We start from the raw sequence: 13,792 nt of genomic DNA on the forward strand, positions 1-13,792 counted from the left end.
GGCCTCCCAGAGTGCTAGGATTACAGGCGTGAGCCACTGTGCCTGGCCCATGCCTGTTTTTATGACACGTGGGCTGTGCATGAGGGTGATGTGACTCTCTGTGCACAAAGATCCTAATGGTGGATCCGAGCTTTGAACCCCAGGAAGGCTGGCCCCAAACTGAGCCTTTCTCAGCTGATATTTGATCTCTGCTTTGTATCTTTGGGGTCTGGAAGGCCATTGATTGCCTTCACCCATCTGTCCACTCACTGTCCCATGCCTGGGCCCTCCCCAGCACTCAGCTGCTGACCTGCACCAGACTGTTCTAGAACCTAGAGCATCCATACAAAACTTAGGTGCAGTGAGGCCAAGAGATTAGGCAACAACTGCCATGGAATAGACAGTTTGTCACTCACAGATCCTGAGAGGAAGGGGCACTGGGTGGGTCAGGAGTGGAAGTGAGAAAGTTGTGGGGGTCCTTCCCAGATAAAACACACCCTCTTTTATTTTTATTATAAAACTGGGGTTGTTCAGCACAGACTTCCCTGGAATCTGCTTTTGCCTCGTTTAATGGTGAGCACTTTCCTGGCATCGTCCATAGCTCTGACCCCCTCTATGGCTGTGTGGCACTGCCCCCTGGAGCACCAGCACCCAGGACCCCAGGTGATGGGGTCACCTCCTGCTGTGGCCTCAGTCCCCTCCCTGGGAATGGGGTCGGGGGGAGGGGAGGTGGAAGGACTAGACCCCCAGCCTGGCCTCTCCCCGTGCAGACCCAGAACCGAGGCAAGAGGATGAAGGAGGGGGCACACATCAACCGCTCCCTGCTGGCTCTGGGCAACTGCATCACCGCACTCAGCGAGAAGGGCGGTGGCCGGGCGCAGTATGTCAACTTCCGGGACAGCAAACTCACGCGCCTGCTGAAGGTAGGTGGCCGTGGTGGCCAACCCTGCATCTTCTAGGAGACACCAGCCGGGAGAGAGGCCCAGGCCCGGCTCTAAGGGCCCTTCCAGGAACCTCTGAGGCCCAGAAAACACCACAGAAGCCATCTCTAGTCACTGCCTGACTCCCCCCTTTATCCCTCTGAGTATGGTCCAGCCTGTGCTTGCATACCCCTGGTGACGAGAAGCTCACTGCCTACCCGTGCCTGCCTGTCCCATTATGGATGGCTCTGACTGTGAGAAAATCCTCCTTTATGCTGAGCTGGATGCTCTCACCTCAATCTGCAGCAACATGGGGTACGGATAGATACAGGAAAAGCAATAAATAAGTGTCCCTGGAAATTTGTCCCTCTTGGTCTGATCTGCTCCCATCAGAGCCGAAGTCACGGGCTATGCCTGGAACAGGTCCCACTGCGCCCGATGGTTGCCTCCCTGAGGACTGGCCCTTTGATCCCTGGCACCAGCTGCCCTTCCCAGCTATCCCAGTGACGCCTGGGCGAGGGCCAGCGAACCTGGGCAGGTGGGGGCCGTGTGGCTCCCGTCAGTCAACTTGGTGCTTCCACCCGCGCAGGACGCCCTGGGAGGGAACAGCCGCACCGTGATGATCGCGCACATCAGCCCAGCCAGCACCTGCTTCGAGGAGTCGAGGACCACCCTGCTGTACGCCTACAGGGCCAAGAACATCAAGACGCGGGTGAGCCGCACGGTCACTTGGGCTCACGCAGTATCCGTCGCTCACTCACTCATTCATTCGCTCACTCACTCGTTCACTTGCACACTCATTCATTCGCTTGCTCATTCACTCATTCACTTGCTCGCTCATTCATTCATTCGCTCACTCACTTGCTCCTAGTGGTCACACGGGGTTGGCTGCCAAGCATAGGCTCCGAAGCTGGATGGTTTGGGTTTCCCTCCCGCGCTGCTGTTCCCAGCTGGGCGACCTCGGCGAAGTTTATTAACTCCTCTGTGCTGCACGTTCACCATCTCTAAGATGGGGAGGGTGAAAATACTACTAACAGCAAACATCTCCATTAGTTTCCTGTGGCTGCAGTAACAAGGCAGTACAACTGGGTGACTTGAAACAACAGAAAATTTTGTTGTTGTTGTTGTTGAGACAGAGTGTCACTCAGTGTCCTGGGTAGAGGGCAGTGATTATAGTCACCGTAACCTCCAGGTCCTGGGCCGTGAGCAATCCTTCTGCCTCAGCCTCCCAGGTAGCTGGGACTATAGGCGCATACAATGCTGGCTGGGTTTTGTGGTTTTGTGTCTTTTTTTTTTTTTTGTCTTTTTTAATATTTCTTGTTTCTAGGGTAGAGAGACGGGGTCTCACTATGCTCAGGCTGGTGTCGAACCCCTGAGCTGCAGCTATCCTCCTGCCTCGGCCTCCCAGAAAGCTAGGATTACAAGCGCAAGCCACCGAGCCTGGCCAAAACAACAGAAAATTATTCTCTGACAGGCTGGAAGTCTGAGATGAAGGTGTCAGCAGGGCTGCGCTCCTTCCGGAGCTTCTGGGGCGGGATCCTCCGGGATCTCTTCCCACTTTAGGTGGCTTCTGTTGTCCTTGGCTTGTGGCTGCATTACTCCAGGCTCCTCTCCGTCTTACTGGGCGCCCCCTCTTCTCCCTGCTGCTCCCTTCTCTTCTCACCTGGGGATGCCTGGCATTGCATTTACGGCCCACCTGATCCAGAGTGATCTCATTTCGAGGTCCTTAGCTTACTTACATCTGCAAAGACCCTTTTTCCAAATAAGATCCCATGCACAGATCCTGGGGTTTCAGATGTGTACATGTCCACGTGCCAGGTATATGTGCCACGTGCCCCAGGAGACGTGTGAATACCCCACAGTGCCTATCTGAGGGGACAGGATTAGCAGACCGGGGTTTACCCTCCCACGGAACACTCTGCAGCTATTACAGTCTCCAAGATGTGTCATTGGGAGAGAAAAGCAAGTGAAAGAATATTAATATCTCCCGTCCGATGCCATTTGTAGAAACACTCAAAGCCAACACGTGACACACAAAACAGCCCACATACCTCTCTACACACACACACACACACAGTCGCCTCCATGTTCGCAGGTCCCCCAGCCATGTATTCAGCCAACCTCAGATCAGAGATATTAAAAAAAAACAAATACAACAATAGAAAGTATAGGATAAAAAACAATACAGTATAACAACCATTTACATAGCATTTGCATTGTATTAGATAGTATAAGCAGTCTAGAGATGGATCGAAGTATATGGGAGGAGGCACATAGGTTGTATGCAAATACTGTGCCGTTTTAAAAGTATCAGGGACTTGGGCACCCGCGGATTGTGGTATCCATGGGGGGTCAGGAAACCAGTCTCCTGCGGATACCGAGGGACGACTGTATGTGCCAAACTGCACAGATGAGGTCTGGAAGGGCTCACGTCCGAATGATAGCAGCGGTTGCTAGTGGGACGTGTTTTTCTTTTTTAACTCCTGATGGATTATTTGAAATTTTTTTTTTTTTTTTTTGAGACAGAGTCTCACTTTGTTGCCCGGGCTAGAGTGAGTGCCGTGGCGTCAGCCTAGCTCACAGCAACCTCAAACTCCTGGGCTTAAGCGATCCTCCTGCCTTAGCCTCTTGAGTAGTTGGGACTACAGGCATGCGCCACCATGCCCGGCTAATTTTTTCTGTATATATTTTTAGTTGTCCATATAATTTCTTTCTATTTTTAGTAGAGATGGGGTCTCGTTCTTGCTCAGGCTGGTCTCAAACTCCTGACCTTGAGGGATCCTCCTGCCTTGGCCTCCCAGAGTGCTAAAATTATAGGCGTGAGCCACCACGCCAGACCTGAAATTTTATTGTGGTCAAATATACATAACATAAAAATTACCATTCTAACTGTTCTTAAGTGCACAGGGCAGTGGTGTTAAGCACATTCACACTGTCATGCGGCCATCACCACCATTCACATCTTCCCACACTGAACCCTGTCCCCACCCCTTCCCCAGCCCTGGGAGCCAACATCCTACTTTCCATCTCTGTGGGTTTGACTCTAGGGACCTTGTAGAAGTGGAATCACACAGGATGTGTCCTTTCGTGATTGGCTTATTTCACTGAGCACGATGTCCTCGGGGTGGGTCCATGTGGTAGAGTTTCCTTCCTTCTTAAGGCTGAAAAGCGTTGATTTGGGGTTTTGTAACAAAGCATGCTGGCGTATTACTGCCATCCTCCGCGGGGCCGTCCCCACCGTGTCTGACCTTGGCCGCCTGTGCTGCTCCACTAGGTCAAGCGCAACCTGCTGAACGTCTCCTTCCGCATCGCGCAGTACACGGATGTCATCTCCCGCCTGCGCAGAGAGATCGAGCACCTCAAATCGAAACTCGAGAAGCAGAAGGAGAAGAAAAGCGACCCCAGCGTCCAGGACACGCCAGGCAGAGGTGGGTGCGGACCTGGTGACTCACCCAGGCCTTGTCGTCCCTTCCCAGGGCTCTGTGGCCGCTGTCCTGGCCCGATCGCTCCTCCCTGCTGCAGGCTTGGTGCGCGATCGGTCGCTCTGAGCTTCGGCGACCCTGCCGCGGGCTTGAGTTCCAGCGTGGCTACTACCTGACGTGTGTCCCTGCCCTGGCTTTAATCCCTCACTTGTAAAATGTCGGGACTGGATTATTTTCTCTGCTTTTTTCTACATTTTCACTGTCTTTTTCTGCCTTTCTTCTTCTTTTCTTGTTACCCTCCTATTTGCTTTTTCTTCCTCCCAGATCAACTTTTAAAAATATAATCTTTCTATTTTGGAATAAATTTAGATTTACAAAAGAGTTGCAGAGATAGTACAGGGTCCCCAGCATTCCTAACGCCTTTTAAAAAATTTACTGAGTGTGGGGCACAGTGGTTCATGCCTATAATCCTAGCACTCTGGGAGCCTGAGGTGGGAGGATCTTGAGCCCAGGAGTTTGAGGCTGCAGTGAGCTATGATGATGCTGCTGCATCCCAGCCCAGCTACAGAGTGAGACGCTGTCAAAAAAAAATTATTGTGGTGAAACTTGTAGCATAAAATGAACCATTTGAAGGTGAATAATTCCGTGGCATTTAGACATTTACTCTGCTGTGCAGCCACCACCTCTACCCAGCTCTGGAACATTTCCAGCTCCCCGAAGCAAAACCGCTTACCCACTAAACGATTTCTCCCACTCCCCTTCCGCTGCAAGTCAGTTTTATTTAGGCCTCCTTCCTAGGTCTCAAAGCCTCCCACAGTTTCACCATAAATTATGAAATTCATCAGCGGGTTACAAAGACACTCTTAAGGATACCTGTAACAAAGCCAAACCAAGCAGACATGTGTACACACACACATGCATACCCATGTTTTGGTCTGTTAAGATAAGTTTTACCATAATTTATGAAGGACTTCTAAAAAATCAATAAGAAAGAGCAAACAGCCCAATGTTTAAAAGTGGCGAGGCAGTGAATAGGCGATTCGAAGAATTCCTAGAGGCCGATAAACATATGAAAAGATTCTCAAATGCATTCAGAAACAGAGATGCAGATTGAAACAATTTGCATTTATTGGACTAGCTAAAATTAAAATGTCAGGTAATAGGAAATGTTTATTAAATGGATAATAAAATTATATACAATTGCCAGAATAGAGCAGAACATGCTAAAAAAATTATATGAAATTATGCATGTAAATGGTGCCCTTAAACACTATTATTGAGGGCTCTGTGGCACGTGCCTGTAGTGCCAGCTGCTCGGGAGGCTGAGCACAAGGATCACTTGAGGCCAGGAATTTGAGGCTGTAGTGAGCTCTGGTCTGCCTGAGAGACACTGCGCTCTAGCCTAGGCAACCTGGCAAGACCCTGTCTCTAAAACAAAAAACCTCAAAAACCCCTTAATGTTGGGAGTGTAAGTTAATATGTCTCCTTTGAGGGCAATTGAACAGCATCTGTTAAAACTTAATGTGCCCAAGCAATCTGCTCCTCCAAACACACCCATGTGCTCCAGGAGGCTTGTGACCTGAATGGCTCAAAGTGCCATCTAGGGGGATGGGATTAGCAGACTGGGGTGCACCCCTGGGCTCTACAGCTATTACCCAGAATGAGGAGGGTCCACTGTGCAGGCAGACGGCCTCCGAGACACATCACTGCGTGAGAAAAGCAAGTAGAAAAATAATAGCTCTGGTCTGATGCCATTTATAGAAAAATCCCATGGGCCGGGTGCGGTGACTCCTGCCTGTAATCCTAGCACTCTGGGAGCCTGAGGCAGGAGGATCACTTGAGGTCAGGAGTTCGAGACCAGCCTGAGCAAAAGCGAGACCCCGTCTCTATTAAAAATAGAAAGAAATGATCTGGACAGCTAAAAACATATATTGAAAAAATTAGCCGGGCATCGTGGCGCATGCCTGTAGTCCCAGCTGCTCAGGAGGCTGAGGCAGGAGGATTGCTTGAGCCCAGGAGTTTGAGGTTGCTGTGAGCTTGATGCCACGGCACTCACTCTAGCCCGGGCAACAGAGTGAGACGCTGTCTCAAAAAAAAAAACAAACAAAACCCATGTATCTCTCTAGATACATATATATGTACAAAACCATGCAGAAAAAGATTTAGAAGGGCACACAGGGGAGTGGCAGTTACCTGCGGTGAGTGATCAGGTGGTCAAGACGGCTTTTAACTCTTGACGTATAATTTGAATTTTTATAACAAAAGTGTCTTTCCTACCTGTATAAATGGGTCTTGTTTCAAAATGTTTCCTGATTGTAGTTGTAATATGTGTTTAGCATTCAAAACTTGGAGAATACTGCCAAATATAAAGAGAAGAAAACAGAACTAATTTGTAACCCCACAACTTGGAGATAACCACCGTCAGCATTTAGTTATTTCCTTCCAGCCTTTTAAATACACACACACATGATGCGTACACACATACGTGCACAAACACACACATAAATGCATACGTGTACATACATACATACACAAATATATATGCACACACATACACAAATATGTATGTATGCAAACACATATATTCACACATAAATGTGTACATGTACATCCATATATACATACACACAATATGTGTGCACATGTGCACAAATACACACATTCACACATAGATGCACATCACACATAAACGTGTACGTATGCATACTTACATGCACAGTTGGGAATCAGCATCATGCTCCTTTCTGTATTCACGCATCTCACATTCATTGAGCACCTCCCAGTAGCAGGTGCGGTTCTCCCTGCTGCAGGCAGGGGAATCGGACCTAGGTGGCCCTGCCCCCACAAAGACGCAGTCCCATGGGAGGGAGACAGCAAACAAGGATGCAGGGATCCCAAGACAGTGCTGGGCAGGAGGCGGGTCGAGGGAGGGCCGAAGGGGCGTCACATAGCTGCGTGCCGTGGAAGGGCCTCTCTGAGGAGGCAGCATGGTAACATCCACAGATCTGGGTTCAGAGCCTTATGACAGACACGTGCAAAGGCCCTGGGGCTGATAGGCTTGGTGAGCTCTGGGGACAGCAGGTGGGCCCATGTGGCGGGCACCTGAGGAGAGACAGCGTGTGGTAGGAGGTGGCCTGCAGGATGTGTAGGGCCACAGCGAACAGGAAACCAGAAGACAAGAATGGTTTTGCTCTGTGGAGCTCACACTCTAGCAGGAAAGACAGATATGAAACATTTATCCCAAAATGTTACCTAAGTATAGGTACACAGAGTGCTGTGAAGGAGAGGGCAGGTGGCAAATGGACCTAGAATGAGGGTCTGGCAACATTCTCTGAGAAAGTGAGGTCTGAGCTCACTTGGTTAGCCCAGCCTCACCCCTCTTTGGGTTCCTGAAACTCAAATGCAGGTAGCCTGATCCCAAACCAGGCAAAGAGAAGGTTTAAATTCCTCTAAATCATCCATTCATTTATCCACCAGTTCAACCATCCTTTTACCCATCTACCTACCCATTCTCCTACCCACCCACTCATCCATCCATCCATCCACTCATCTACCCATCATCCATTCACACATCCATCCACCCATTCGCCCATCTACCCATCCATGTACCCAGCCAATTCACCCACCCATCCATTCATCCATTATCTAGTCATCCATCCACCCATTTATCTACCCACCCACCCACACATATTCACCCTCTCATCCATCATCTATCCATCCATCCAACCACCCGTTTTCTCATCCGCCCACATGTGTGTGTTGAACTCTTCCATGGGCCAGAACCCATTTTGTGAGCGAGCATGGAGTTCAGCCCTGGCTTAGGTGGCACTGCTCCTGCTGCAGCCGGCTGCTTTCCTGCCTACAGTCACAATTCCCCCGCACGACACAGAGGAGGACAGCCGCCTGCAGATGAACAAGATCCGGGCCCAGCTCATCGCGGCCTTCAAGGAGCAGATGGAGATGCGGCGCAGCCTGGTGGAGCTCGAGAACACCAACATCGAGCTGCACATCGACATGTCCCGCCACCTGCTGACCATTGCGGAGTGAGTGTGCCTGCCCGCTGGGCACCACCCAGACCTCAGCACTGTCCGTCCCAACACGGCAGGGGGTCCCTGTGGAGCAGACGGGGCCACTGGCAGGAGCTCCTGCTTTCTGCTGCTGTCCAGCCATCCTCTGCTGCCTGCAGGTCCCCCAGGGGGACGATGGCCAATGGCACCCTCTCTTCCCAGGCAGGTCTCTGAGCCCAGGCCTCCCCTATTCTCCCGCCCCTGTAGTTAGGCTGGAGCAGGTGGGGGAAGCTTCCAGATCCCTTTAACCTCTCTCTCACAGTCTGATGTCCAGAGCCCTGGCAGGTCAGCTGGATCACCCCCCTTTACAGGACAGGACACATGGGTTTGCCCATCCCTAGGCCGGGGCTCTCTCTGTGGTGCATTTACTTCCTGTTCCTACCTGCTGAGGGCAGAGTGACCACAGATGGAGACTGACCGTGCGACTTATCCACATCGGGACGTGTTTGGGGTGAAAGGGGGTGCTCCTGACAGTTGCACTGGGACGACAGGGACACAAGGCCCCCCGTACTCATGGGCACCCCGAAACCCAGCGCCGCACTCACGTCCATTTCCGTCCCGCACTTCTGTTCCTGGTTCTCCCCACGTTTCTCCTCCCCCTTTGCTTCCTCCTTCCTTCCTGCTTCTCTTAAGACAGTGGCACAAACAGCGCAGGCCTGACACTAGAGGGAGGCTCAGTGAAAGGAGATGCTCACATCTCATCGCTTCCAGCCGGACGTCAGTCTGCTCTCGCTGCCTCGGGCCTCCTTCCACACGCCCGTTGGGGACCCTCTTGCTAGGGCCGCGGTCAGTGCCGCCAATCCTCAGAGAGCCCCGGTGTACGGGCAGTTGTCATCCAGCCTTACAGCTGAGGAAACCGAGGCCCAGAGAGGGTGCATTTATGTAGGAGGTGCCAAGGTCAGCCAGTGGCCGGGGTGTCCTAGGGTCGGAGGCTGGGCGGCTGCAGAGCTCCACACTTGTTCGCTCTGATCCTGCCACAAATGTTTCCTGATCCTTGTATTTCCTTCCAGTTTTTGGTCATGACTTTAAAAATATTTATATGTACATAAACGAGATCATAGAGCAGACCCAGTTCAGCTCTGCTCTCATGCCCGCGCCTGCGTGTAGGTCAGCCGGGGCCAGGAGGGGCTCAGGGACCGGGGGTGCCAGGATGCCCAGCCCCGGCGTGGCCTGCACCCTGACCCTCTGTATTTCTCCCCCACAGCTGGGAGAGAGAAAAGACCCCCCACCACGGCCCCAGGGCCAGGGGAGAGCCGGAGAAGGGTGACGATCCGCTGGACACCGACGGGGACGGGGACGAGTCCTCGGAGCCACACGAAGTGGCTCTGGCCAGGGAGGAGGTCAACCTGCTGTTAGCCGAGCAGCGGAAAACTGCAGCCCTCAAGGTGGGGAGCGGGCCGAGTGTTTACACAGTCAGTAGTGGCGGGTCACTGGCGGTCACTGACCGCTGGGCTGTGGGTCCTTGGTGCGCCTGAGCTCACCCCACGCAGTAGGGCTGATCCCAACCGTTTTATGGATGAGAAAACTGAAGCTCAGAGAAGTTAGGTAAATTATCTCAGATCCCCAGCGGCGGGAGGAGCAGAGCTCGGCCCAGTCCCCTTCGCCTGGGGTGGCACCAATGCCAGGGGGCTGCGGGGGTCAGTGACCGTGGCAATGGGGCATGAGTGGTGCTATATGTCCACGGAGGCCCCTGCCTGCTGTGTTCTCTGGTGGCGTCTGGAAGGGCAGGTCCTCCCGCTTCCCCGCAATCCTGCTGCAGTAACACCCCGTGTAGCACGAGGTGTTTACAAAGTGACCTCCATCGCTTCTTGCTGAGCTCTCTGCTAAGTCTGGCCTCAGGCAGAAGGAAGCCCACACTGGAGGTTCCTCCCTGGAGAAGGAAGTCTTTGCACATTTTTGTTTTCCGAGAAGCGCTAGCTATTTATATGAGCTATTTATATAATAGCTAGTTATCTAATAGTCTTACTTCAGAAAAATTACAGAGCTGGCACGTGACAGACACTTTGGGGGAAATGCCAGAAAGCTGGGTACTGTTTCAGCCCATTAGTTAAATGTTTGCAGGTGTATTTTCAGGCAAGCGCAAGAAGCATCTGTTGATGTCATGTTGTGAAAAGCAGGCGGCATTTATTTCACTTAAAAGCTATGCAGCCAAACCAGGAACCTCTCAACTTTATTGCGTCTGCCTCAGCAATTTGGAGACGATGCAATTTCATTTCAAAAGTCTTCTGACCTTTAAAAATGAGAAAACTGCCTTTTGCTCAAACCAGTAAGGTGCATCCACAAGAGCGTATGACCTTCAGGAGCTAAATGTAGATATCAGTATGTCATGTAGCATGCAAACGAAGCGTCCGTTAACTAATTAATTAGTCAACAATTAATCAAAACAAGTCCATGTTTTCAATGTCTAGCTCAGTGCTCGGCCCTGGAGACACAAAGATGAAGGACACACGCTGTGCCTTCAGCTCAGGATCGCATGGGACAGACATGTGCAACCGTCCACAGTTCAGTGCGGTGGCCCCAAAATGGGTGTGGGCACGGGTGCCGGGGAGGCCGCGGAGGGGCGGAGGGCTGGGGAGCAGTGCCTTGAGGGAGGAGAGGAGGATCCCCCAGGGGAGCTGAGCCCCTCCTCCCAAAGGGGACCCCATCAGCCCCAGAGGGAGATGAAGGTGGCCAGACCCAACCTCCTGGTGGCACTAGGTGCTGTCATCTGACCTGGGGCCCGTGATGGGGGATGGCAGGGGGGCTTGTGCGGCTGCCGTGGCTGAGATTGAGTGCCATGCTGTGATGGTTGCTTTGCTGTGGACTGGGCACAGGGCCCAGTGGGTCAATCACACACCAACCCAGCTGTTGCTGTGAAGGTGTTTTGTAGGTGTGGTTAACATCTGTGGTCAGCCGGCTTTGCGTGTACACACACACACACACACACACACACACACACACACACACACACACAAACACATCTGCGTCTGTGCGTCTCTCCCCTGGTGGTTGTTTCTCTGGAGAGCCCTGACTGACTGTACAGAGTGTGGTCACTGCTCACAGGTGGATCTTAAGGGCTCCCAGCCATGTCCCACGTGGTGGTGAGCTTCGTGGCCTTCGGGGACCCAGGAGGTGGTGAGCTCCCCTGGCCCGCGGTGGGGAACAGGGCCTCAGGGCTCCGTGCTGTGTGTCACGCTGGGCATGGTTGAGGACCAGGCCCTCGGTTCTAGACGACTGGTCTATAGTGTAGGGGACGTAGCGTGCTCTTTCCGAGAGTGCTCCGTGAGGCCTGGTGCTGGCTCAGGAAGACGCGCTGCGTGGAGACGGGGGCGCTGGCTTTCAGTAGCAGGAGGAGCGAGAGGAAAGGTCGGCCAAGAGCTTTATTGCAATCCCCATGGGAAGGAACAGGCAGGGCGGGGTACGCAGGTTTAGGATTGGCTGGTTTGAGTAATTTTGGAGGGCGCTGGGGCCCAGGCCTGGCCCTGGGTGATTAGGGCAGAGTGTGAGCGCCTGGAGAGGGCCGGCTGGGGTCTGGGCGCTGGCTTAGTTGGTTTGCATGTGAACAGCGTGTCCGTGGGCCATGGCTGAGCTGGTGGCCTTAGTTGTTTGTGCCTAGGAGTTGGCTTGGCCAAAGGGGCAGCCCCCCCCCCCCCCCGCCGCCCCGTGTTAAAGCTTCAGAACTGAGAAAAGACAAGACATGGTTAGTACAGGCGAGGGCAGCACGTCCTCAGAGCGGGTTGCCGCCTGTTCTCCTGCTGCCGTTTGCAGACCCGGCCTGCGGGAGAGAGCAGGTGTGGGCCGCGGAGCCCCCTCACCTTCCCCGAACTCTCGGCTTCTCCGTCAGGCGGGGCTGGAGCGGCGCCTGGCCACCACCAAGCACAAGGCCTCTCAGATGGAGAAGCTGCTGCCCAGGCAGGTGACCAGCGAGGACCAGCGGGAGGTGCTGCGGCTGCTGTGCAGGGCCCACGAGCTGGAGGTGGAGAACACGGCGCTGCAGGCCAGCAACCTGTGCCGCAAGAACCTGCTGTGCCAGAAGGACTTCGTGATCCAGCGCTACCACCAGCACCGGCTGCTGTGCGAGCAGGTCATCCGCGAGCAGCGGCAGCTGATCCAGGGTGAGGCCAGCCCCGCGGCCCGGCGGGGACGGTCCAAACTGCATAGCACAGACACCATCTCCCTTCCACCCCGACCCTGGCCCTGCCCCTGCGGCTGATCCCCCGCCATCCTTCCCTGGGTGCGGCATGTGAGGCGCGAGTGTGCAAGCGGGTTATTCTTACACTAACAGGAGCCTGCTGTACCCACCCACCAGGCTTGCCTTTGCTTTCCACTCACTTGCGACCCTAGAAGTTGTTTTATGAGAGTGCGATGAAATCCGCCTCGTCACTTTCTGACTGTCCCTATTGGTGAATGTGGACGTTGTCTGTGTGTCCCATGTTCCTGCAGCCCCCTCCCCGCCCCGCCACGCCCTGTCTCCAAGCCTGTGGAGCAGGCAGCCCTGGCTACACCGGCCACACCTCTTACTCTCCCTCCTCGTTCTCTCAGAGCTCCTGCCCCGTATTTTCTTTTCTTTTTTAGCTTTTTATTTTGATATAATTTCAGACTTACAGAAAAGTTGCAAGAGTAGTATTAGTACAAAAAGTTCCTGTGGATTCCCAATCAGTAATATTTCCCTCTCCTCTCTTTCTCTCTCTCTCCTCAAGCATTTTTTGATACCCTGAAATACTTTAGGGTATATTTTCTTTTCTTTTTTTCTTTTTTTTTTTTTCTTTTTGAGACAGAGTTTCACTCTGTGCCCTGAGTAGAGTGCCGTGGCATCAGCCTAGCTCACAGCAACCTCAAACTCCTGGGCTCAAGCGATCCTCCTGCCTCAGCCTCCCGAGTAGCTGGGACTACAGGCATGCGCCACCACGTCTGGCTAATTTTTTCTATATATCTTTTTAGCTGTCCATATAATTTCTATTTTTAGTAGAGACGGGGTCTCAGTCTTGCTCAGGCTGGTCTCGAACTCCTGAGCTCAAACAATCCGCCTACCTCGGCCTCCCAGAGTGTTAGGATTACAGATGTGAGCCACTGCGCCCAGCCTAGGGTGTATTTTCTAAAAACAAGGACATTTTCTTACATGACCCCAGGATATCAACTTTGACAATACTGATCTATAGACTTATTCAAGTTAACGTCCTTCATGGTGAGAGAACATCCTGCTCCCCTTGCCCCCGCTGCATTCCCTTGGGATATCCTGTATGCTCTCAATTCACTGGCGATGCCACAACTGCTCATGTGACAGCAGGAAGGCCACCTCGAGCCGGGGTTGCTGATGTCAGCAGCAGGAAACTTCTGGGGGAAGCACATGGTTTCCTGGGGGTTGTGCAGGGTCAGGGGGGTTGGGGGCCACAGTGATGTGCTTCTACACACACACACACACACA

The 13,792-nt window shown here is 52.8% G+C and overlaps 1 protein-coding gene across 1 annotated transcript in view; it reads left to right on the plus strand.

The window, feature by feature from the left end:
* The window catches only part of LOC123632002 (kinesin-like protein KIF19), a 53,437-nt gene that overhangs the window by 13,179 nt on the left and 26,466 nt on the right, over positions 1-13,792 (plus strand). The window contains exons 12-17 of the mRNA XM_045542135.1: positions 750-902; positions 1,489-1,611; positions 4,174-4,327; positions 8,187-8,364; positions 9,593-9,773; positions 12,212-12,482. Of these exons, the coding sequence (XP_045398091.1) occupies positions 750-902; positions 1,489-1,611; positions 4,174-4,327; positions 8,187-8,364; positions 9,593-9,773; positions 12,212-12,482 (1,060 nt within the window). The remainder of the gene's footprint in view (positions 1-749; positions 903-1,488; positions 1,612-4,173; positions 4,328-8,186; positions 8,365-9,592; positions 9,774-12,211; positions 12,483-13,792) is intronic.

The sequence above is a fragment of the Lemur catta genome, chromosome 2 (genome assembly GCF_020740605.2).
Source record: "Lemur catta isolate mLemCat1 chromosome 2, mLemCat1.pri, whole genome shotgun sequence".
Taxonomy (NCBI): Eukaryota; Metazoa; Chordata; class Mammalia; order Primates; family Lemuridae; genus Lemur; species Lemur catta.